This window comes from Rutidosis leptorrhynchoides, chromosome 6, assembly GCF_046630445.1.
Source record: "Rutidosis leptorrhynchoides isolate AG116_Rl617_1_P2 chromosome 6, CSIRO_AGI_Rlap_v1, whole genome shotgun sequence".
NCBI lineage: Eukaryota > Viridiplantae > Streptophyta > Magnoliopsida > Asterales > Asteraceae > Rutidosis > Rutidosis leptorrhynchoides.
In genome coordinates this window covers 304036274-304062284 of record NC_092338.1, presented here as the reverse complement: position 1 = coordinate 304062284, position 26011 = coordinate 304036274, and the positions used below count along the sequence as shown (strand labels likewise).

Sequence of the window (26011 nt, the reverse complement as noted above, 5' to 3'; positions counted from 1 at the left end):
ACGGTTTTATATAAACAATAGTGTAACTATAACGAGTTGACAACTATTTGAGAATAACACTTTGCAACGGTTGTTTTGAAAATTTTTAATTCTATTGATTACGATATCATAGTATTATACGTATTGAAAAATTAACATGTATAGGGACCCTTTTTAAGTTTCGAACAGGGCCTCCGAAATTAGCGAAATTAGCGAGACGACCCTGAGTTTTTATATAATATTTTAGCTCTGGGTAAACTAGAGTTTGGCTGGAATATCATAGCATGGCAAAACTTCAGTACTTATGAATGAATTAGAATTGACTTCAATAATAGTTTGTAAAATATATTTTGTATAATTCAGAAACTGTATTATTATTAGATTTCTATAATTCATTATTAAAAATGAAATGACTACTTTAGTAAATTTATTTGTTAATTTTTCAAATAATCTAATTTTCTCAAATACTCAAAAACTGATTATTAGATTATTACTCTATTAATCAACATAATTGAATCCAAACACTATTAATCCAAATCACGTTTTAATACAACTGTACCTGATTATAATTATTCAAAACGTATAATCAGTTTTCAAAACGCAAATCCAAACACCCCCTATATTTATAACTACAAAATTCTACGTCGTCATTATTATCATAACTTTCAAGCTAACTTTCGACTGCATTTTTTTGCAACAAACACAAGATCGAGATGTCCAATTCTGCAAGCAATGTGTGAAATGACTGTTACTGATGATATAGATATTAAAACTGTTACCGAAACGACATTGAAAGAGATTGAGGAAAAATAATTTCCGATTGAACCCATGTCAAAGAAAACCGAAAGAAATGAATGTAATGATTGATCCGATTTTTGGCAATCCATCTTGGTTAGATGCTATAAAAAAATATATGAGCCGACAAGATAGCTATATGTTTTTAGTAAAGTGAACCTTACTGTTAGCAATAAGCTTAAGATATACTCAAATTAAGGAATTAGCAATAAGAGAGTATAATGAATAATGATAACTATATTCTTCACCGGTTGGTGGCCTGCCTCTTTTAGGGGAGGTCAGAAGTTCGACTCCTGTTAGCTACATATTAAAAACACAATTTCATCTCTGTCATGAAATATGCACCTATGACACCTTTCTCATATCATTTGGGGGGTAAAGGGGAGGGGGTTTTACTTGGCCGTGCCCTTGGATCGGTTCAAGGTTTCCTCCCGGGCAGTGATGGGGGCGGGGTTTATCGCTGCATCGGCATAGTCGAAACGGGAGATGATCGCAACGGGTGGTTAAAGTCCCCCTCGGGTGATCCTAATCGCTGTTCAAAAAAAAAAAAAAAAAAAAAAACTATATTCCTAATTACAAAATGGATGAACATCATCAAGGTTAGCAAATTACCATGATCAAGTTGAAGGTCATCCAGTGTGTACGTGCATATACCAACTTTACTAAAATGAGTAACTCTGTTTGACCCTATAAGTCAAGGTCAACTGCTCTTAAATTGTGTTGAATCATAAGTACCCGTTATGACCCCTTACCCAAAACCAATCACATCCAACCTGATACTAGCTAGATCAATTTTTTAAATATCGATTTAGATTGTGAATCAACATGGCTTAGATCTACAACAACAGCTAATCGTTTTTAACACGAGCTAACCAAACCGTCTATCAAGCCAGTCAGCCATAATTAACTTCTTGCAAAAAGGTAAGAAAGCTAACAGAAAATTTCAAAAAGCATCACTAACAACTAAACAAAACAAAGAGAACATACACTATTACTCACATGGATATCAAATTGATAAAAAAAAAAAATGTAGCAAAGAACATACGCACTGAGCACGCCTACCTTGTCATCGACGTCATCATCATAACATCATCTTCGTCATCATCAATATCATGATCATCCAAGGGTGGGTGTAGAGGAATAACTCTCTTTGGAAAATCCTTTCTTGGTCCAACAAGCGGGTAATAGGCAAGCAATGAAAGGAACCAGCTGGTTCATCATCAACAACTGATTCAGGGCTAATTAGCTCCATGTTCCAATTTGGACGAATCATGTTCATTATATCACCATCGCCTCCAAATATATCACCAACACTTATAGTAAAATCCATATCAGTTTCAAAAATAGAGTTACCAACACGATAACTTTGAATCCACATGTACCTTAGAGAACTTAAATTCCGTGTAAACATTGATATAGCCTCCTCGCTAAAATAACAACCCATCACTTCAAACTTCTGCAATTTTGGACACCCTAATGATAATTGATTGCATAAGACCATCATTTGGTTCTCCTAAAAACCCAAGCATAAGAGACCTTAAACTTTGGCCATATTTCCCAATATACCGCAAACCCACATCAGTGAGTACAGGTGGAGTAGCTTGGGATAACTCGAGAATACTGAATTTTACTCTGTGAACTCTGCAATTCTTGAACTTATCTTCTAAAATGAAATAAATTTTTTTTAGATAAATCAATATGTTCCAAAGATGATAAATTTGGTCACACGTACCCATGGGTAAATGCCTAGAGCTTTTAAAAGGTTCAAATCGAGCTAATACACACAAATAATGAGTGCTTCTAAATCACAAATGAACTAAACTGTTCCAGTATATTAACATCATGTTTCACCAACACTTATAACATAACAATACACAAGTCATTGCATGACAACAAATCGAGCTACTACACACTTAAGTCATTACATGACAACAAAGAAACTTCATAAAAGATCGCATAGACTTTAGAGCTTGATTACATCTTAAACATGTCTCCGAGCCTTCTCTTCTTGCAGGAATATCGAAACTATCAAACAACTTCATTTATGCTGTCCAACAAAAAAAGAAATTATTTGTAAACCTGAGAAGTACATTTTTAATTCACAACTGAATTGTAAGCTAAAGTTAATATTGCTTAGTAATTTAGTCCTGCCAAACTTTATTGAGTTAGTTACTAACAATATATTGGTCTCTTCTATAATCCTGTCAAATTAAATCATAACTAATGTACTTTCAACTAGACCTAAACATATTTTCAAGTTATAAACAGCTACACGATGATATTTGAAAACATACAGCACTTATTTGTCCTGGTAACATTCGTACGTACAGCATATGAATCACCTGTGGAAGTACAAATAAGACAATGACAGTTTTAACATCATATATTTTTGAGTGCATAGCTTCGAGTAATTGATTCGATGTATGTATCATTGAGTATTTGCAGTGAATCATAACAAATACAGATAACATGATTATATTAATATAGACATTAATTAATTATTTCCCATAAAAGCAAACAACTGAACACTAAATAATGTCGATAGGTCTCCCTAAAATAAGATAATTAACAATTTTAAGGCTTTTCTTAAAAAAAGTGAGTATCTTTGAGGATTTTCATCAAACAACAACTAGTGGGCTATTCACAATAACAGAAAATATTATAAATTATTAGGAAGTGTGTGTGAGGAATTTAATCAAACAGGCTATTGTACAAACACAGTAATGAGAACCAATTAGATTCATAGGAAGTGGTATTTAGTATTGCAAGAGAGAGATATAGATGACGTACCTTTTCTACCTACAGTCTACGTACTGTCAAGGATGAAGGTGATTGTGGGAAATCTCTAATATTTGGGCAGTTAATTATAACAAGTGATTGAAGGTGAGTGAGGTGGTGTTGTAGGAGCGCCTCTGAAATTGATTCCACATCTTTAAAATTACCGATTTTTAGAGAAGTTAGAGATGGTGGAAGAAGAAAAGATGTCGAAGAAGCAGTATTTGCAGCATCTCCTTCCATTGCAAATGAAGTTACTCCTGAATTTCTACCATATAACGACAGTTCAACAAGTGAGGTCGGGTAATTCTGCAGCCCCCACTCTGACAATGGCTTCTTTAACTCTCCTATTTGTAGCTTCCTTAAATTAGGAGGCCACAATCCACATGGAAATGTATCGTCCATGCTTGGACATTTCACTATACTCATCTCTTTCAAAGACGTGAGACTGTGCAAATACTCATGAGGAAATGACTCTAGATTGTTACATAACAAGATATCAAGAACTTCTAGAGAGGATGGGAGCTCATCAGGAATCGACTTTAGATTTTCACAACACCAGATTGTAAGAACTTTGAGAGAGGATGGAAGTGACAAGGTCAATGAAGTCATTGATTTACAAAATGAGATCTCCAATCTCTCAGCAGTATTAGGACAATTGTAACTCCCCAATGAATAACACCTAGAAAGATACACTTTTCTAACAACAACACTTCCAACATTAACAAGTTTTGGGCAATTTCCTATACGAATTTCACGAAGTGTAGTTTTGTCACCATCACAATTTGACCATTTCTCCAAACTTGGCATATTATAAACCTCCAAGTACTCTAATAATGGAAATGCAATACCATTAAAATGTGAACAATTTGCGCACCCTTTTATTGTAAGCTCTATTAACTTATCAAATGAAGGATCTGCAAACCAACTAGGAAATTGGATTCCCCCGTAGTTCCAAATCTTCAGTTTTTTCAACTTACTGGGAGGTCTCAGTCTTTCAATCACTTCATATTCTGTTTGCAAATTCCGAGAATCATCAAATTTATCACCCCATTTCATTTCCAAACTAACAAGACCCTTCTTTCCTTCTAAGTTGGCATCCATTGCGTGTTGCACATCTGTCACTTTTTCCAATCCTCTAATGGAAAGATGACCTTCAAGGTTCATGAGGCCTTCAAGGTCAGATACCTTGAAACCGTTAGCTCCTTGGATGAAAACCTTAGTTAGAGTTTGTAGACTCGTTAATCCACCTATCCCTAAGGGTGTCTTCGTTAACATTGGAGTACGACTCATGTCAAGATGTCGCAGATTTATTAACTTAGCAAAACTGACAGGCAAACTAAACAACACAACGCAATTACAAACCAACAGGGTTTGTAGATTATAAAGCTCACCCACTTGTTCTGGTACTTTTTTTATATCTGTTCCCGAAAAATTGAGGTAACGCAAATGCTTGAGACCACCAATGGATTGTGGTACTTTTTGTATTGAACACCGAGTTAAGCTTAGCACCCTCAGGAGCTGCAATCGGGGAAGCAATTTAACAAGAACATGGTCTGATGTTTTAAAGCGTGACCACAAATTAACTGATACCAGTAAGAACGTTCGCAAGCGACTTGATTTATGTAATTCCTTGAAGTTTATAAATTCTTCATCTGGTTGATTTAAAAATGAAAAGTGACGGATTTTATCAAAAGCTTCATCCCTACCATTTTCAAATATCTTACCATCCAACATAAAGAAGAAATCTCCCGCAACACTTATAGCCAAGTCATGCATCAAGTCATGCATTATGTATTCTGATTTGTTTTCAGTTGAATGCTGAAAAAACGATCTTGATAATAGATCTTCAAAATACTGGTGACCCAGACTCTCCATTGTCTTAGTGCCCTTTGATCCAGACATAAACCCCTCTGCCATCCATAGTAACACTAATTCGTTCTTGTTGAACAAGTGGTCTTTCGGGAATAAGCAGCAATACACAAACAATTTTTTCAGATGTAGAGGAAGATCATAGTAGCTCAGCTTGAGAACCGGAAGAATATCACCTTCGCCATCATCTGAACTCCATATCTCACTCTTCAATAACTTATCCCATTCATCATTTCCTTTTCCTTTCAAAACCCTCCCAATTGCTATCAATGCCAATGGCAACCCCTTACATTTCATAATTATATCTTGAGCAAGTGATAATAATGGATGGTTGTCAAAATTATGCTCATTTATGGCAGATTTAGCCAACAAGGACAAAGAATCTTCATCCGATAGAATCTCTAGATTGTGACATTTAACATTCTCCATCGTTGATGCAACCTTCATCTTCCGTGTAGTAACTATGATTTTACTTCCTGGGGCCCCCTTAAGTGGTTTTTCAAGATCTTTCCACTTCTGGTGGTCATCATTCCAAACATCATCTAACACAAGTAGGAATCTTTTGTTTGAAAGTTTCTCTTTAAGGACATCTTGAAGGCGATTTAAACTAGCAGGTGTGTTGTCCTCTCCGGTGACAGCTTGATAAATGGCCTTGCTAACAACGAGTACATCAAAGTCGTTTGAAACACAAACCCATGCCCTTAGTTCAAAGTAATCCTTGACTTTTTGGTTGTTGTACAAAAGTCTGGCAAGAGTTGTTTTCCCAACCCCACCGAAGCCAATTATGGACACAACACTCACATTTTGATTACATGATCCATCCCCCAACAACTTCTCGAGCACTGCCGCTTCATCCTTTTCCCGACCCAAAACTGGAAACCCATCTAACAGTGATGTTTCCTCGGGTCGTTCATATATTTTGTTTGACCTAAGTGCAACAATCGTATTGAAATCTATACCATGAATATTTTTATTCTCGTAAAGACCATTCAATTGTTCAGTAATTTCAGCAAGCATAGAACGCATCTTACGATCATACATGATGTTATGAGGTGTGAAATTAGTACAACCACTTGGAATGATCTTTTTCAATACCTTACCGGTGCTTGTGCTGCTACTTGATTCATCATTCAACTTTCTTCGCAAACTTTCGGTTGCCATATCATCGAGTACATCTTCTATGTCATAAGCTAGACGATGAAGATCTAATAGCCACACTTTAACAGCTTCCTGTGTTATATGCCTCTCACTTGCATCAGCAAGCACAGCTACAATATATGTCCACTTTGTCTTCAGTTTTTCCAGCCGAGATTCGATTCCTTCTGATCGAGTCAGTTTTATCAAATCACCAGAGAGTAGCTTTTCAAGCAGCACAGTGACAGCACTTGAAACAACGATTTGGGCCATTGGAATTTAGAGATTGATCAAAAGAGTGTTTGGTTGGTTGTAAATTAGGGATCAGGTTGATTTCATAAGATGAAGAAAAAAAGTAGAAGACCAAGAATCTTAGGGTGGAATTGCAGATGAAGTAAAGTAGTAATACTATACTTGAATAAAAAGTAATACCATTATTTCTTAATTAAAAAGTAATACCAGCATTATTCTCGATTGAAAAGTAATACCATTATTCTCGATTGAAATGTAATACTATTATTCTTGATTGAAATGTAATACTATACTATTACTATTATTTCTTATTTGAAAAGTAATACTATTATTCTTGGTTGAAAAGTAATACCATTATTTCTTAATTGAAAAGAAGCACATGCAGGAAAAGTGAGGAGCACGTGCTGAATGAACTTCACAGCTGCCAATCCATGTCAGACAATCCACAACAAAGTCAATCCATGTCAGACAATCCAGAACAAAGTCAATCCATGTCACATAACAAGTTTCAGTTCTAGAAACATCCCGATACAGTAATGCAAAACTCGGGAGTACCTGTGAGTACTCACCAAAGAAAAAAAAGAAAAAAAAAAAAACGTATTAAATGTACATATCCTAAACTGTATGTAATTCTGTTTAGGACCTGAAAAAATACCAGCAGTCATATCAACATCAACTCATCATATAGTCAATTACATTATCATCACATTAGTTAAGTTTGAACGATTTCTATTAAATTAATATATTGTCAAGAGATAAAATCGATATATTTTCAATAATGGTAAACAATGTACCTTCAATCCCTACTACATCCACCAACAAAGCTCTTGATAATTGTATCAGTTTTGAAATCGCAAGTCCTGGAAGTGTAATCGTCCCCAGAGTGAATCTGTATGATACGAGGTGCTTGCTAATCTGCTTAGAAAAAAAAAAAAAAAAAAAAAAAAAAAAAAAAAAAAATTGGCTTTAAACACATAAATAGGGATAAAAGTTGAAGATGTAAATAACAGAATAATTCAAAATTCACAAAGGGCTTCGATGATTCCTAAAAGAAATGAACCGTGCATAGTAACCTTTGCAATCGTGAATCCAAACATGTAGCTGAAGTAAACAACAAATCCAGCTGATTAGTCGGTTAGGTGTCTAGACCCTCCCGTTTCATCACCCAATAACGTCTAATTAGTCAGTCAACGCGAAGAAGTCGGGAGTCGGTCAAAGTCAAGGTTGGTCAAACTTAGTTCAAAATTTGTAAAATCATTTATAAAGATTTTGTGTCATACAAATATGCTTGAAATAATTATGTTTGATACACATAAATATGATAAATGAGGAGAACGTGCTGAATGTACTTCACAACAAAGTCAAAAATGAACTTCGTGCTCCAACCATCAAGAAAAAACATAGACTTGTCCTTAGTACATTCATGGCAAAAAAATGAATCAAAGGAAAACCAGTATACAGAGGCAACTACTACAAGCAGCTCAATAATGCAACCGCATTAATTCAACATCTGCAAAGTAAACATAACCAACATTGATACTAAGTAAACATAACCAACATTGATACCAATTCATAATTGGTACTTTTTTTCGCGTTTTTGTGATACTGATACTGAATTTGCGTTTGGATTTGGAAATGCTAAATTTGTCACATCATCCCTGAGGCTTGGTGATGACCAACGAATTTAAGTTTCTGGAAACGAATCTAAAAATCATCTACTCAATCTTCGTCTGCAGGTTCAACCCATTTAGCTTTAAAATAGTGTTGTTTTTAGTTGAACGGGTCAGTTGGGTTGTAACTAAAAAATACACTAAAAGGAAATGGATCAAATAGGTTGAACATATCAATTTATATCCAAAATGTACTCAATAGCATTAAATCCTCCTACACGGCAGATTGAAAAAAATCAGATTATTTTTGTTTTAGTATACATTAGGTAGTCATATTTAGCATATTAATTAATTAAACAATTTGTAAGGAAAAAAGTCATTCGGAGGGATGTTGTATTGCAGTTCCATCAAAGAAACAAAATTTTATTGATTATATCTAATATCAATACTAATTCCATTACAATTATACTGTTTCTTAGTTCTCTGCAACAGTTTGATTACAAATTTCATTTGGTTTGCTGTCCAATAATGATAAAATGGGTGATGCAACTATGACAGCAACCTCAAGTTCAAAAATGATGAATTAGATCAACCATTGATAACCAGGGGCGGAACATAGTGGGGTTTGAGAGGTGTGGCTGCCCCTACTGATATTTCAGTTCTTATTAATAATTTTAGTAATTTTGGACATAATATACAACTGGATTGCTGGTGTAACTTAGTGTAGAAACATCCTGAATGTTTTTGGCGGGGGTCAATCCCCCATTAGTTTTGTAGCTCTTTTAGTCTAAAGCTTTTTTAGTTGGTACTGGTAGTCATTAAATTATCTTTCAGCTTCTATTTGTATAGATTATATAATAATACAATATAAAAATTTAAAATGTATAACTTATTAATTGTATAACTAAAGTATTAATATATAAAATGTAATTTTTTTATGTGAAATATGTCTTTTTATTTAAATGTTTATCTTTAGACTTGAGCCTACAAACTTTTAGTTGTAGAGTATCTCGATACCGTTTGACCAATAACCTTACATAACGTACATCTTACATGTCTGATTATTTCGCGCCCTCAAAAGTTATGTTCAAGTTCCGCCACTGAGGTGGACGAAGGTAAATACCAAGTTTTTCAAGTTTCATGCACCCTCTTAGCAAAGCTCGAACCCCTTTATCTAGGGGTAAATTGGTAATCTCTCCTGTCTTAACAGAAGTAATACGAAAATCATAGAGATTTTTCAAGTTAGATCCTATGCATTTCAAAGCTTCATTTGTAATGTCTTTGATATAAGCATGCAACCATTTCAATCTAATGCATCCTCTTGCAAGTGCACTTAACCCTAATTGTGACACAACCCCTTCTTCAGAGTCCCCTTGCTTAATCTTAACCTTAAGCAACTTCTTACAATATTGACCGAGAAGTTGCAAACCAAAATCTTCAATGATATCCTTAGTATGCAAAACTTCTAAATTCGGACAATTATAAACAAGCACACAATGATCATCTTCATTAAACACAACATACGTTAGGTCTAGTCTAATTCCGTTAATTGTTGCGCAAAACTAAGTACAATAGGAATATCATTTCTACCCACATAAGTCATCGCCATACTCCTCAATTTCAACGGATACTTAAGGACAATGTTTGTACCGGGTTCGTAAAATGGGGCACCCCAAAATTCTTCCAACTTAACAGCGTAACTAAACACATTCATAAGATCCCTTATATCACAATCCGTAAGCTTTAAACTAATAAGTGTTTCACTAAAAATTTTCGCAAATAACACAAGATAAATTTGTATCACACTTATCGATACCCGTTTTGTAAAAATTCAACGATTCCAAACACGTGCTACATAAAGCTAATTCGTGCAACCATTCCCCATCTTTCTCTAATATTTCACTCTTTTGCAGAGACAAAGTTCTCAAAGTACTACAATTGGTACTCAATTTCAACAATCCATCAGTTGAAAACCCTGAACACGCGTTAATATCCAAAACCCTAATTTGCTTCCCTAGCGATCCGGCTAACATTTCTAAATCTAAATCAGTAACAATCATACGTCGAAATCGAATCGATTTTAAGCAACGAAATGAATTAGTATTAGCAATTACCTCCATCCATGGGGTGACGTAACCGCCCCAATCGTGTGGGATCGCTTGAGAAGTTTCAGCAAGTGGTAAGGCGGTTCCTGGTTTGCCTTTTATGGTTAGGGACTCGAGATACGGAAAGCGCCGACTGAGACGATATGGTGACGTGGCGTAACAAAAGTGGATGGTCGCGTGCTTACGTGTCAAGCAATCGAGGTGGAACCATTTAGGGCAGACTAAAGACTAAAGAGATGGAGTTATGGTCATCGGTGTGGATGTAGGGAATGACATAATCAAATACTTTGTCGATTGAGTCTGGTTCCATTGAAAATGATTTAGGGTTTCAAATGAAATTGATTTAGAACTGGAATTAGGGCTTTATTTTGTTAAGTGTTTTTGGGTTGGTAGAAATGGGTGGTTTTTATTTTACCGGTTCGATGGCGGGAATCGGAAATTTTTGGCGCTGCAGTTTTGTTCAAGGATGGCACGGGCGATATTACTAGTTGCACAGGATTTAAATATTACTCCGTAATTGACAATTATGCCCTCAGATCCATAAAAGCATTTAGTGTATACATATATTTTAGAGCACGAGGTGTCCGTGTCGATTTTTCAGTGTCAATTTCAGTGTCCATTTTTGACACTGAAATTGACTGACAGTGTGTAAGGTGGAGGTGTTCACAGTGTCCATTTCAGTATCAATTTTTTTTATTTAATTTTTTAATTGATTTTTAAATATTGTATTTAATTTTTAAAAATACTCAAATAATAATAAACATCAAACAAACATAATTCATTAATAAAAAAACGTACATTCCTTCTGCTTCTCGATGATCTTCTTGTCTTCCTCGGTCATATCAATTGCTAGCATCCTCATTTCCACTTCAACTTGCTTTGATTCATAATACTTTTTTTTCGGTCCGCGACCTCATCATGATTTTCCTTGATCGACAAATGCAACGACTCACGTGAAGATCCCGATGGTGTAGAATCACTTGATGTGACGTCCTCCAAATAGGGCCTGGAAGAATAACGTCACTAAATATATCAAATTACAGTTGTATAAACGAGAACGACTCTATATGAGACGTTTTATTGAGTTTTGCAGCGGAAGATAAATAGATTACATTGTATTTAATGAACAACGCATTAAATGTCTTTAATTGATATGATATGAAATGAAGACTCCAAGCATGGCAAGCAATCATCATCAAAGCAGTAGATATACAGCGGAAGCAATATTTAAGTACCTGAGAATAAACATACTTAAAAAGTCAACACTAGGTTGAGTGAGTTCATAGGTTTGTCATAAATAATGATTTCAGTAATAGTGTTAGACCACAAGATTTTTGTTCATAAGCTTGGCCTCGCAGGGACCAATTAGTAGATCTCGCAGATCCAAAAGTTATTCATAAAGTTGGTCTCGCAGGGACCAAAAAGTAGATCACGCAGATCCAAAAGTTATTCATAAGCTTGGTCTCACATGGACCAATTAGTAGATCACGCAGAACCAAAAGTTATTACTAATTGGTCTCGCAGGGACCAATTAGTAGATCACGTAGATCCAAAAGTTATTCATAAGCTTGGTCTCACAAGGACCAATTAGTAGATCACGCAGATCCAAAAGTTGTTCATAAGCTTGGTCTCTCAAGGATCAATTAGTAGATCACGTAGATCCAAAAGTTGTTCATAGTTTGCCCCAAAGACAAGTTGTGTTTATACTTGTCGGTTAGGGACTTAGTCGGACATAGCCGGGTATAGCATAGTTTAAAGTTGATACTTGTGTCTAGCGTGTAAAACAGTTATAAAAGTTGTGCATGTATTCTCAGCCCAAAAATATAAAGAGTAAAAGGGATCTATAAACTCACGAAAAATCAGTTTTAGTATTTGTATTCATTTCATAGAACAATTATAAAAGTAGCGCATGTATTCTCAGCCCAAAAATATAGATAAAAAGGGAACTATGAAAACTCACGATACGATACGATAGTTTGTAGTAAATATGTGTATGATGGCACTGAACAAGTGTAGAGTTGTCCTCGAATTCACGAACCTATATTAAGTATATGTATTAACAAATATATTCGTAGTCGAACAAATTATATATATATATATATATATATATATATATATATATATATATATATATATATATATATATATATATATATATATATATATATATATATATATATATATATAAATTTAGTAGTTATGCCAGTTTCATATTTATAACATACAAGTTTCTTATATTCATTGTATATATTCTAAATAGATAAGAATATAAATTTTATTATGTTATGTGTAAATATATTTATATATATATCATTTGTTTGTTAAAATAGTAATAAAAATAATATTAGTAATGATAAAAATAATAGTAATGATAATATTAATATCAATGATAATAATATTAATGATTTTATTAATGATAATTATAATGATAGTTTTAATAGTAAAACAATCTTCTTAAAAGTGATAATTTAATACAAATGATAATTTAAAAGAAATGATAATAATACTAGTAATACAATAATAATAATAATACTAATAATGATAATATTAGAAATGATAATAATGATAATATTGTTTATGATTTCATTGATAAAAATATTGATATTAATAATAATAGTACTTATAATAATATTAATGATAATAACAGTTTTTAAATGAAAGTTTATTAATAATGATATTATTAATTATAAATAGATTAATAATAATAATGTTTATAAATGATACTAATACTAATATTAATGAAAATAATAATAACTTTTATTATTTTTCATAATAATAATAATATTTACTAGTATAATAATAATAGTTTTAATAATGATAATAATAATACTAATGATAAACATATTAATTAATAATAATAATGATAATATTAACAATAATAATAATAATGATAATAATAATTATATTAAAGATAATAATAATATCTTATATTAATGATAGTAATAATGCAATTATATAAATTCGATGGAAAGGAGGTTAATTAAAGTAATTAAAAAATCGAATGAACAGTAATGGCATGTGTGATAATAATAATAATAATAATAATAATAATAATAATAATAATAATAATAATAATAATAATAATAATAATAATAACACTACCTCACAAGAATAGTTTTGAAAAAAATAATCGCCAACGCCCGGGCTCGAACCCGAGACCTCTCGATTAATGCAAACATCACTAACCATCCGTCAGACTTTGTTTTTCTGATTTAAACCCCCACAAATAAATATATAAACCGTATAACTGCTTCTTCTTCTTCATAATCCCATTCGACCAGAGACAGTTTCAATCGTTCCCAAAAATGATTTTAGATATTTTAAAACAATCATAAATAATCAAAATCAGATGTTTGTATAAAAAGGAAAACAAAAAAGAAGGAAAAAAATTGATTATCACTGCTACTGCAGTCGCGGCCCAAAACACAATTAAAAAAATATTGATTTTTGAACTAGAGATCGTTTTAGATAATACTTACAACACGAATTAGGTTTCAAATATATCCTAGAATCTTTCTAAATCCTTAATTGAACTTGAAACACAAAAACAATTACGAATTTGATCGAAGAACAAAGCGTTTGACTTTTGAAATTGAAAATTTGACTTCAAAATTAGAACTCGATAAAACGAATGGAAACCTGAGATTTTGCAGATAGTACGAATGAAGGATTCCTAACAACTTTTCTTTATTACATTATGAAATTTGATTCGTATTTGAGGTATTGATTAAATGGAGCAAGAACAGGGGACGACCCCTTTATATCTGTTTTAAATTCGAATTGAAGGGTTGTATATAATTGAGTGTATTAATGCAGTACTTATAATCAATCATATTTGTTGTGTATTGATTATTGATCAACAAGAAAGAACAAAATTAAGACCAGTAAGGATTTAAAATATATATCACGCTATATAAAAATATGGAAGCAGGTAATAAAAATTTAAAGTAGATATGGAAATCACGATTAATAAAAAAAAAGATCACAATGGATTGAAAAGCAGATCATGATCAGTTTTAAAAGCAGATTAAAAATATATATAATTAGTGTACTGTTTTTTACTTATATATATATATATATATATATATATATATATATATATATATATATATATATATTTAATTGATATTATTATAAATATATTAATGAATATATATTAATAATAATAATTTGATAATATTAATAATAAAAATGATAATTTTAATTATAATTAATAATAATGATAATAATCATTATAAAATGTTAATAATACTATTAATAATAATAATATTATTAATAATAAGTTGTATTAGAAATAATGATATTTATATTAATCTTAATAATTTTAGTAAAAAGTGATAATACTAATAATACTAATAATATATTAGTATTATATTAATGATATTAGTAATTATTAATAATAATAATATTAATATTACTGATATAGTAATAATGATTGTAAATGTTAAAAATAATTAATGATAATATTGTTTAAAACAATACTAATAATAATACGTAATTATTTACAAATAATTGTTCGTGAATCGTCGGTATTGATCGAAGTTAAATGAATTCATGAAAAGATTTTGTTTAAATTAACTCGGAAATTTCCGGGTTGTTATAGTACCTAACCGATAAAAGAAATTTCGTCCCAAAATTTAGTTGTTGCCATCAGTCGGAGTTGTTTGTAAACAGGTGAGGATATTTTCATTTTTATTTGGTTCTCACGTTCCCAGGTATACTCGAGGCCTTGCGTGAATTCCAACAGATAGAATATTAGTTTGTTTCAAGAGTTTAAATCTTACGATCCATAAATTCTACAGGTTCTTCTATAAAGTGCATTTTATCATTAATGTGGAGGTTATCTAAAGGATTAATCAAAAGTGTCATTTGACTAGGTTATCCTCAAAAGGGATGATGGTGCTATACAAGCATTTCAGTAAACTGAACACATGAAATGTGTTATGAATAGTATTAAGCTCATTTAAAACCTTGAGCGTTTATGCCACAATATTAGGACAGATAAAACAGAGAAGAGTTCGTGAAAATCACGGTCATGAAATTTGATAGAGATCGTTATTGTAGACAACAATAATATTTTAATGATGAATATGAGTTGAAAAATAGATTTTTATCACCTTTGAATAGTATGGATAAAATAATTCGATTATAGGAAGAGTATAAGTGAAGCTATCACAAAAGAGTGAAATGAGGAAATTAAATGTTCGTCTTAACTTTTGACATAGCTAAAGTTGATTTCCGGAATTCAAGTGATTTAAAGAAATCTTCGAAATCTTTATAAGATTTGATTCTCCGGTAATTAAGGAAATTAGGATTTTCTTTGATTAAATGCGGTGAATTGCCTCAATCGCTGTGTCTGGAATTTTGCTATAAATTAGCTTCTTCCATTTTATTATCTTCACCACTCCTATAGTTTTTTTCTCGATTCATACTTCCAAAAGATTTATTAATATGCTTCATCCATTTCTAATTCTGGATATAGTCCTGACTTTTATATCTATCGTTCTTCTTTTTCATCTATCGCCGGAAGAGTCTGTTTACTTCTACTATGCTCTTGGATTTATAGTGTTTTTAGTTCTCTCGTGTCTTTATATTGCTATACGCATTGATATACACGGTTTGTAATTTCTGTGTTGTTATCGGGTTTTATATTTTCCTTTATATTTCGGAGCTCTATGCTCTTGTTTTCTCTTCTAAACTTTGAGTAAAGCGAGTAATAGTCCAAAATTCGTAGATATGAATTTCGAATGAACATAATTAATGTTCTAAGAAAGCAATAGCACGATCTTGATTTGTCAAATTACCAAATAGAACTATCAAGAATATATGTTCTTGATATGTTTATAGATTAGGTAGAATGTAAGAGTCGTGTAACATGGCAAATGATGATTATAAAGTCTATGAATCATCATCTTCGATTAAAAATTTAGCATGACTTACTGTAATATAATCACGTTGGCCTGACGTCATTATATTATACTAACTCATGCTTCAATTCCTAACACTTCTTCAAAACATTTATAATTTAAACTTAAATTTTACGGAATATAGAAACTAAACAGTTTCCTTTATGATATCGCAAATAGATAATTAATTGCGGACAAGAATCGTTATGAAGATATCTTCAGAAATATAGAGGATATTTATAACGAAAGATATGATGATATCTTAAAATTTTCTTAAGATCAAATGATAATGAGGAAAATTCTCCTGTAAGGATTTAGAATACTTAAAGAGATCTTTTGTGGTTTTCATCAGAAATCGAATCATCTAGATTCTTGGATTATAGTTTTAGTCCTTGTGATTTGTCCACAGCTTCCTTCATGGTTTGCTCAATCCGTTTTTCAGTTCCAAATTTTCCATTGAGCGTTTCTAATACCCCATTCTTTGTAATCAAACTCTTGGTCATTTAGGCCATCTACAATTTTGCTGTTTCCTCTGCATTTAATGCAGCTATATTTGAATCATCGGTTATTAATCCGAGATGGTTTCAAGAAATTTTATTTTTAGATGATTAAACGCTGATTGTGATCGTCAAGATATAAAGGATGCTTTCAAAAAATTTGAATTTGAGTGTTGAACGCAGGATGTAAGCGTCAACATACATATGATGTTCTAGAATTTTGAACGACATGAATGTTTTTTTGGGTTTTATAAATAGAAGTGATGTTCTAGCACAGTTTTGAAGTCAAAGTATAGCTTTGAAAGATGTAAGGATCTAAGAGTTATATCTTCTGTTAATTCTTGACTTGGATTCTGATATGTCAAAATCAGAGTACGTAATTGAATTTGTATGAAAATGTTGTTCTTAGGTGAACATATATATATATATATATATATATATATATATATATATATATATATATATATATATATATATATATATATATATATATATATATATATATATATATTCGTGGATGTAAGTAGGATAGTTACTGATTATTGAATCAGAATTGAAGAATGTACCATGTAACATATTAATGTGAAATATAAATATTTCTCGGGTATTACCTACCCATTAAAATATTTTCACAATTAACAGTTTGTACAAAAGAGTTTTTAATTACAATCTTTATGAAGATATATATTCATATATATATTCTTAAGATGTAATCATGGATTTAATGAGTTAATATAATATTAAACTCATTTGATTTGCGGTTGAAACGAGAATAAATGATCTCCAAAACCTTAAAGATTTCATAATTGTCGCGAAATATTTTGCTAATGAAGTTATGAATCAATACTTCATCGTTTTTTGTTATTGATATACCTCGGTATATGATGTTGGTGCTCGTGGAATTCTTGTGAAATTCACAAGGCACGAATAATGTTTTCCAAAAAGTTTCGAGTACTTCGATAATGAAAGTGTAAAATCAAACGTATTCGAATAACACACTTGATTTATTATGAAATGGAGTTCATGGTGCTGAAGCAGTGATTTATGATTGTTAAGTTATTAACGAAGGATGTACATCATGGCATATTAGTGATATGAATTAACCAAGTAGTACATACTAGTTAAGATTCACACTTAATAGCTTAGTACGAAAAGATTTATTATTGTTCCAAACCATATATATATAAAGTATACATATATAATTCTTTAGGAAGAATGAGTCAATACATCTTAACTCATTATTACTAATATTTATTGGTATCTATGGGGCGTATGATGTTGATATCCGAGGCACTGAGTGTGATGTTGAGACGTGAGATGCGGATGTTGTTGTTGGTGGTGCTGGTGCTGCTGGTGGTGATGCTGATGGTACTGGTGGTGCTGGTTATGCTGCTGGTGCTGCTGATGCTTGTAGATATTGCACCATATTCTCCAGAGTCACCACTCAAGCGCGAAGCTCGTTAACTTCTTCTATTATACTGGGATGATTGGCGGTTCGGACAAGGGGACGAATAAGATCTAGAATTCTAGATATTATATAATCGTAGCAAGCTGTTCTGGAAATGAGGGTGAAAATAGTGTTTCGAATGGGTTCGCCGGTAAGCGCTTCAGGTTCTTCGCCAATAGGGCAATGTGGTGGGTGAAAAGGATCACCTTCTTCACTTCTCCATTGATTGAGTCGACTACGAACCCACCCCCAATTCATCCAAAATAGATGATGACCAATTGGTTCGTTTGTTCCGGTTACGCTGCCATTGGAGCTCGAGGAGTTCGAAGAATCCATATTATGTGTTTGGAATTAGGGTTTGATATGAAATGGGTGTTGAATATTGAATGATATATTCGTCTCCTTGTATAAGTATATATAGCAAAAAGATTTCCGTAATTTACGGAGGAAATTTAGAAAAAGTGTTAGACAAAGTATATTGGGATATATATGATAAGATATGATTTATCTATACTCCAATAATGGCAGTATGACGTGTCGAGATCATAAAATGATAAGTATGTAATCTAATAATCTTTCAATGAAAGACTTTCAATTCGTATACTGTGATAACCCAATGACATTTTCCAGTTCGCAAACCGATGCATATAGGCATAAGGCATATAGGTACGTGATATAACAGGGAGTTATATACGTTTGAGTATGAATAGTAACAATTATAGGAGTTTCAAAAATCATGGATAATGTTTCATGTAATACATATGTAATACACAAAACCATGATAGATGACATAGGAATGTCAAGAATTTCTGAAATCTTGGTATCGCATTTAAATGCGGTGGCGGAATTGGATAATACTTAGGAAAGTTCTTAGATTGGCTCGATATTCTAAGATAAGTAAAGTTTCTAAAGTATAATGTAGCATTTATCAGTTAAAGGCAACAAGTAAAGGCACTATGGTCAAGGAAAGTTGTAGTCCTACATTGCTAAGGTACCTAATTGTATAAGGCACACATAAAATGCAATCCTGGTTCTCTAAAACAACACTGCTCTGATACCAATCTGTGACGTCCTCCAGATAGGGCCTGGAAGAATAACGTCACTAAATATATTAAATTACAGTTGTATAAATGAGAACGACTCTATATGAGACGTTTTATTGAGTTTTGCAGCGGAAGATAAATAGATTACATTGTATTTAATGAACAACGCATTAAATGTCTTTAATTGATATGATATGAAATGAAGACTCCAAGCATGGCAAGCAATCATCATCAAAGCAGCAGATATACAGCGGAAGCAATATTTAAGTACCTGAGAATAAACATGCTTAAAAAGTCAACACTAGGTTGAGTGAGTTCATAGGTTTGTCATAAATAATGATTTCAGTAATAGTGTTAGACCACAAGATTTTTGTTCATAAGCTTGGCCTCACAGGGATCAATTAGTAGATCTCGCAGATCCAAAAGTTGTTCATAAGCTTCGCCTCACAGGGATCAATTAGTTGATCTCGCAGATCCAAAAGTTGTTCATAAAGTTGGTCTCGCAGGGACCAAAAAGTAGATCACGCAGATCCAAAAGTTATTCACAAGCTTGGTCTCACATGGACCAATTAGTAGATCACGCAGATCCAAAAGTTATTCATAAGCTTGGTCTCGCAGGGACCAATTAGTAGATCACGTAGATCTAAAAGTTATTCATAAGCTTGGTCTCACAAGGACCAATTAGTAGATCACGCAGATCCAAAAGTTGTTCATAAGCTTGGTCTCTCAAGGACCAATTAGTAGATCATGCAGATTCAAAAGTTGTTCATAAGCTTGGTCTCGCAGGGACCAATTAGTAGATCACATAGATCCAAAAGTTGTTCATAGTTTGCCCTAAAGACAAGTTATGTTTATACTTGTCGATTAGGGACTTAGTCAGACATAGCCGGGTATAGCATAGTTTAAAGTTGATACTTGTGTCTAGCGTGTAAAACAGTTATAAAAGTTGTTGATAATGCTAAAAATGAACATATATTTCATAGCATTATCCCTCAAGAAAGATAAGCTTTTAGTTGCAATTGTTCTATTTACAAGTGATATTCTTTTAAATAATAAAAGGTGAAGACAAAAGACAGATTCGATGAATTGAAGACGCAAACGACCAAAAAGCTCAAAAGTACAAATTACAATCCAAGTGGTTCAATTTATTGATGAGAAATGTCTAAAAGTTACAAGAGTACGAGCCGCAAAACGCAAAGTACAAGATATTAAATCGTACGAAAGGACGTTCGAAAATCCGGAACCGGGACATGAACCAACTATCAACGCGCGACGCAACAGACCTAAAATTATAAGTCTACTATGCACAAGAATATAATATATATATATATATAATTATATATAATTATATATATTATATTATATATTATTATATAACTTCGACAAAATAGCAAACAAAAGCATGTGGGCTGGATCCAGATGGCCATACGATCGCATGGCCTGGAAGAACAAAACTCATGCGATCGCATGAGCTACTGTAGCTGGCCAGGTTCTATAAAAAGTCAGTTTGCTCGACGAATTGTGTACATCTTTTTCTATCTCTTAATCTCTCAATATATATTTATATTTATTTTATAATTATAATTTTAATATTAAGTTAATAATAATAAGGTTATAGTGGCGAATGTTTTAAGTTTGTAAGTCGAATTTCTGTCCGTGTAACACTACGCGATTAATACTCATTGTAAGTTATGTTCAACCTTTTTAAATTAATGTCTCGTAGCTAAGTTATTATTATGCTTATTTAAGCCGAAGTAATCATGATATTGGACTAAATATTAAAGACGGGGTAATTGGGCTTTGTACCATAATTGGGGTTTGGACAAAAGACCGACACTTGTGGAAATTGGACTATGGGCTATTAATGGGCTTTATATTTGTTTAACTGAATGATAGTTCGTTAATTTAATATAGAGATTTACAATTTGACGTATCTATAAATAACCATATACACTCGATCGGACACGATGGGCGGGATATTTATAAATACTAATAATCGTTCATTTAACTGGACACGGGGATGGATTAATAGTCAATGGACTCATTAAAACAGGGGTGAATTACATACAAAGACACTTGGTGTAATTGATAATAAAGTATTAAAACCTTGGATTGCACACAGTCGATAACTTGGTGTAATCATTAACAATGTATTAAAACCTTATTATAGTTTAAGTCCCCAATTAGTTGGAATATTTGACTTCGGGTATAAGGATAATTTGACGAGGACACTCGCGCTTTATATTTATGACTGATGGACTGTTATGGACAAAAACCAGATGGACATATCGAATAATTCAGGACAAAGGACAATTAACCCATAGTAATAAACTAAAATCAACACGTCGAACATCATGATTACGGAAGTTTAAATAAGCATAATTCCTTTATTTTATATCTTATCGCATTTTTAATTATCGTACTTTTAATTATCGCAATTTTATTTATCGCACTTTAAATTATCGCACTTTTATTATCGTTATTTACTTTACGCTTTAAATTAAGTTATATTTATTTTTAATATTTTACATTAGGTTTTAATTGCGACTTAAGACATAAAATCGACAAACCGGTCATTAAACGGTAAAACCCCCCTTTTATAATAATAATACTACTTATATATATATATATATATATATATATATATATATATATATATATATATATATATATATATATATATATATATATATATATATATATATATATATATATACACACACACACACACACACACACACAAATATAGTTTAAAAAAATATAGCGTTAACTTGGCTAGCTCCCTGCGGAACGAACCGGACTTACTAAAAACTACACTACTTTACGATTAAGTACACTGCCTATAGTGTTGTAGCAAGGTTTAGGTATATCCACTCTATAAATAAATAAATAACTTGTGTAAAATTGTATCGTATTTAATAGTATTTCGTAGTAAAAATATAACTATTTCGTATACACCTAGCATAACATCAAGTATTTTTGGCGCCGCTGCCGAGGAACTTCAACAACGCCGAAAGCGAAACGCTATAAAAAAAGATTTTTTTTATTAAGTTTTAATTTATTTTTGTAAAAATACGTTTTAAATACAAAAATATAAAAACAAGAAAAAAGAAAAATATATACTCTATCTTTCTTTTTTAAGTTTAGTTAAATTTAAAAAGTTTATATTTTATAAAAACTAATAAGTAAATTTTTCTTATTTATAAGTTTTATATAAATATTTTATAAAAATATAAAATCAGTATAAAAAAATATATAAATAAACTGGGCCGAAACCGAATTAAAGCCCAAATCGTTACTGGATTTACAGACCATGCGATCGCATGGCTCGACAACTAATACCTCATGTGATCGTATGAGGTGATTTGACAGCCCAGGTACCTGGTACGACAGGATTAGGTTTACGGTGTATTATTAATTATTATTATTAATTAATTAAGTTTAGGGTTTTATTTTTAATTAATATTATTATTATACCCTAATTAGTTTTACAATTAATATATTTGTTTTTATTTTTAGTTTTTATTTGTAATTTTAAGTTTGAATATTATTATTTAGACTAATACTTTTTATAAAATAATATTTTTGTAAAAAAATGTATTTTTATAACTTTAAGTTTTATTTTTATATTGTGTATCTTTTTATTCGTAAATTGTATATTTTTCGTTCGTAATTAGTTTTAAACTTAGTTTTCGCCGTAGTTATTTCATATTTTTAGATTTTTAGGCTTTGTCATAAAATCCCTTAAGTGCTTTTTCTATAGACTAAGATTTAGGTGCTTTAGAATTTTACGACGTCGCTTATCGCTTTAGTATTTTATAGATTTTAGTGCCTAATTAAGATATTGCCGTTTTGGATATAGAATTCCTTTTAAGCTTTAATACCTTTAGACGTAAGTTTTAATTTTTAGTTTTTAGACTTTTAAGTTTCGACGCTGCATTTTATTATTTTTTATTTTTCGACTTTTATTTTTCGACGCTTATTTTTCGACCTTTTATTTTTCGACGTTTTTCGACGCACTCTTTTTCTTTCTTATTTCTCGACGCTCTAGTTTTTAGGACATAGAATTTTCTTTATTTTCTTTAAACTTCGACGAAAAATTATTTTAAGCGGTTAAATTGATAGACATCCAAAATTTTCTGGTTCGTAGTAATAGTTGGATTTGTTAGTGGCGAGTTGTGGGCTTCCGATTTAAAGGGTCCTAGTTACCTGCTGCATCTATTGGCTATTCGAAACGTGGGCAAAATCAGAAAAGTCTATTAATTTGATAGCTTATATAATTTTTATTTTTATAATTAATAGGATATTCTGTGAATGCACCGAGCAAAACGTTCACCACCTTTCATACGTTCACCACCTGTAACTCGATCAAGACATCTAGTCAACATTGTCGCCATTGATTTTTCTTTAGAATCGTCATTTGGTCGACCAAGTACTCCAATTCAAATTTCTGATAATTCATTTTTTGAACCCGACCTCACAATTGAGAATCTGGAGGATATTCAGGGACAATTCAGAGATCCTGAACCACTAATCATTCCTCCTGAACCACAAATCACTCATCCAGAGATTGTTGAGGAAGAAACCATTAAATCAGAATCCTCTAGTGATTCAGATTCAACAATTTCAATCATGGAAAATCTGGAACCTCTAAGTATGGAAGACCGAATGAGAGCTAAACGCACTAGCCAAGGTCATGCAATTACTCAACCAGACATTAATGCACCAGATTATGAAATCAAAGGACAAATCCTACACATGGTTACTAATCAATGCCAATTTAGTGGTGCGCCGAAGGAAGATCCAAATGAACATCTTCGAACCTTTAATAGGATCTGTACTCTATTTAAAATCCGAGAAGTGGAGGATGAATAGATCTTTCTCATGTTATTTCTCTGGACTTTAAAGGGAGAAGTCAAAGATTGGTTAGAATCATTACCTGAAGGGGCGATTGATACATGGGACGTCTTAGTTGAAAAATTTCTTAAACAATTCTTTCCGGCATCTAAAGCTGTGAGACTTCAAGGAGAAATTGTTACGTTTACACAAAAGTCAAATGAAACTCTATATGAGGCGTGGACAAGATTTGGAAAGTTGTTGAGAGGATGTCCGCAACATGGTTTAGACACTTATCAAATAGTACAAATATTCTACCAAGGATGCGACATCACTACACGAAAAGACATCAACATAGCAGCTGGTGGTTCAATTATGAAGAAAACCGCAACTGAAGCTTACAAAATTATTGATAACACTGCTTCCCACTCACATGAGTGGCATCAAGAAAAAGACATCGTTAGATCATCTAAAGCGGCTAGAGCCGATTCTAGCCATGACTTTGATTCCATTTCTCCAAAGATAGATACTTTCGAGAGACGAATGGAAAAGATGACTAAAGATATTCACGCAATACGAATTAGTTGTGAGCAGTGTGGAGGACCACATTTGACAAAAGATTGTCTCAGTATTGAACAAACAATGGAACAAAGAGAGAATGTTTCATACATGAACCAAAAGCCTAGAAATAATTATCAAAATAATTATCAACCGTCAAGACCAAACTACAATCAGAATTATAACCGAAATGTTCCATACAACAATCAACAAGGTCCTAGCAATCAACAAGTATCTAATAATACTTACAATCAGCAAAGACCTATTTTTCCAATTAAACCACCACAAACTGATGATAAAAAGCCAAATTTAGAAGATATGATGTCGAAGCTAGTTGAATCTCAAATGCAGTTTTTCACATCTTAGAAACAAACTAATGAACAAAATGCTCAAGCATTTAGAAATCAACAAGCTTTTATTTAAAATCTGGAACAAGAAGTGAGTAACCTAGCAAGGTTGATAGGTGAAAGAAAACCAGGAAGTCTACCTAGCGATACAAATGCTAACCCCCGGAATGAAACAGCTAAAGCCATTACCACAAGAAGTGGTATTACACTTAAACTACCTGAAATACCTGTAAATTCTGATGACTCTATTCCTACTCCACAAGAAACACAACCTGAACAAGAAAAGGAATCAGAACCGGTAGTTGAAAAGGTTAATGAAGATAACACAGTTAAGGCTAAACCTTATGTTAAACCATACCAACCACCACTTCCTTACCCAAGTAAAATGAGAAAAGAAAGACTTGAAGCCGAGCAATCCAAATTCTTGGATATGTTTAAACAAATAAATGTAAATCTTCCTTTCATTGATGTGATTTCAGGAATGCCAAGATATGCTAAATTCTTGAAAGATCTAATCACAAATAGAAAGAAAATGGAAGAACTTTCGGCTGTTACTATGAATGCTAATTGTTCTGCAGTGTTGTTGAATAAGATATCAGAAAAATTATCAGATCCAGGAAGTTTCACAATTCCATGTTTTCTGGGTAGTCTTAGTTTAATAGAAGCATTGGCAGACTTAGGTGCTAGTATAAATTTAATGTCATATTCACTATACACTAAACTAGACCTCGGAGAATTGAAACCAACACGAATAAGCATACAACTAGCCGATCGATCAGTAAATATCCTAGAGGGATAATGGAGAACATGCTAGTTAAAGTTGGTACTTTAGTATTTCCAGTAGATTTTGTTATT

At 32.1% G+C, this 26011-nt stretch overlaps 1 protein-coding gene across 3 annotated transcripts; it reads right to left on the bottom strand.

Annotated features, from left to right (window-relative positions):
* Positions 1-2576: 2576 nt before the first annotated feature.
* On the bottom strand, positions 2577-10202 carry LOC139852663 (putative disease resistance RPP13-like protein 1). 3 transcript variants are annotated; one of them, XR_011761152.1, is made up of 4 exons: positions 9471-10202; positions 7602-7722; positions 7160-7362; positions 2577-2821 (listed from the first exon to the last, which is right to left on the bottom strand). XR_011761152.1 is itself a non-coding variant. In XM_071841983.1 (4 exons), the coding sequence occupies exon 3, from the start codon at positions 6580-6582 to the stop codon at positions 3574-3576; it is 3009 nt and encodes a 1002-aa protein (XP_071698084.1). In that variant the 5' UTR covers positions 6583-6805; positions 7160-7228; positions 7602-7613; the 3' UTR covers positions 2577-2821; positions 3565-3573. The 3 variants fall into 3 exon arrangements, 1 of the variants encoding a protein (XP_071698084.1); XM_071841983.1 differs by lacking the exon at positions 9471-10202 and adding an exon at positions 3565-6805 and having other exon boundaries at positions 7160-7228; positions 7602-7613; XR_011761153.1 differs by lacking the exon at positions 2577-2821 and adding an exon at positions 3069-3116.
* Positions 10203-26011: the final 15809 nt, after the last annotated feature.

Coding starts and splice junctions, on each gene's coding strand:
- LOC139852663 (XM_071841983.1), bottom strand. CDS start 6,582: ATGGCAACCGAAAGTTTGCGAAGAAAGTTGAATGATGAATCAAGTAGC.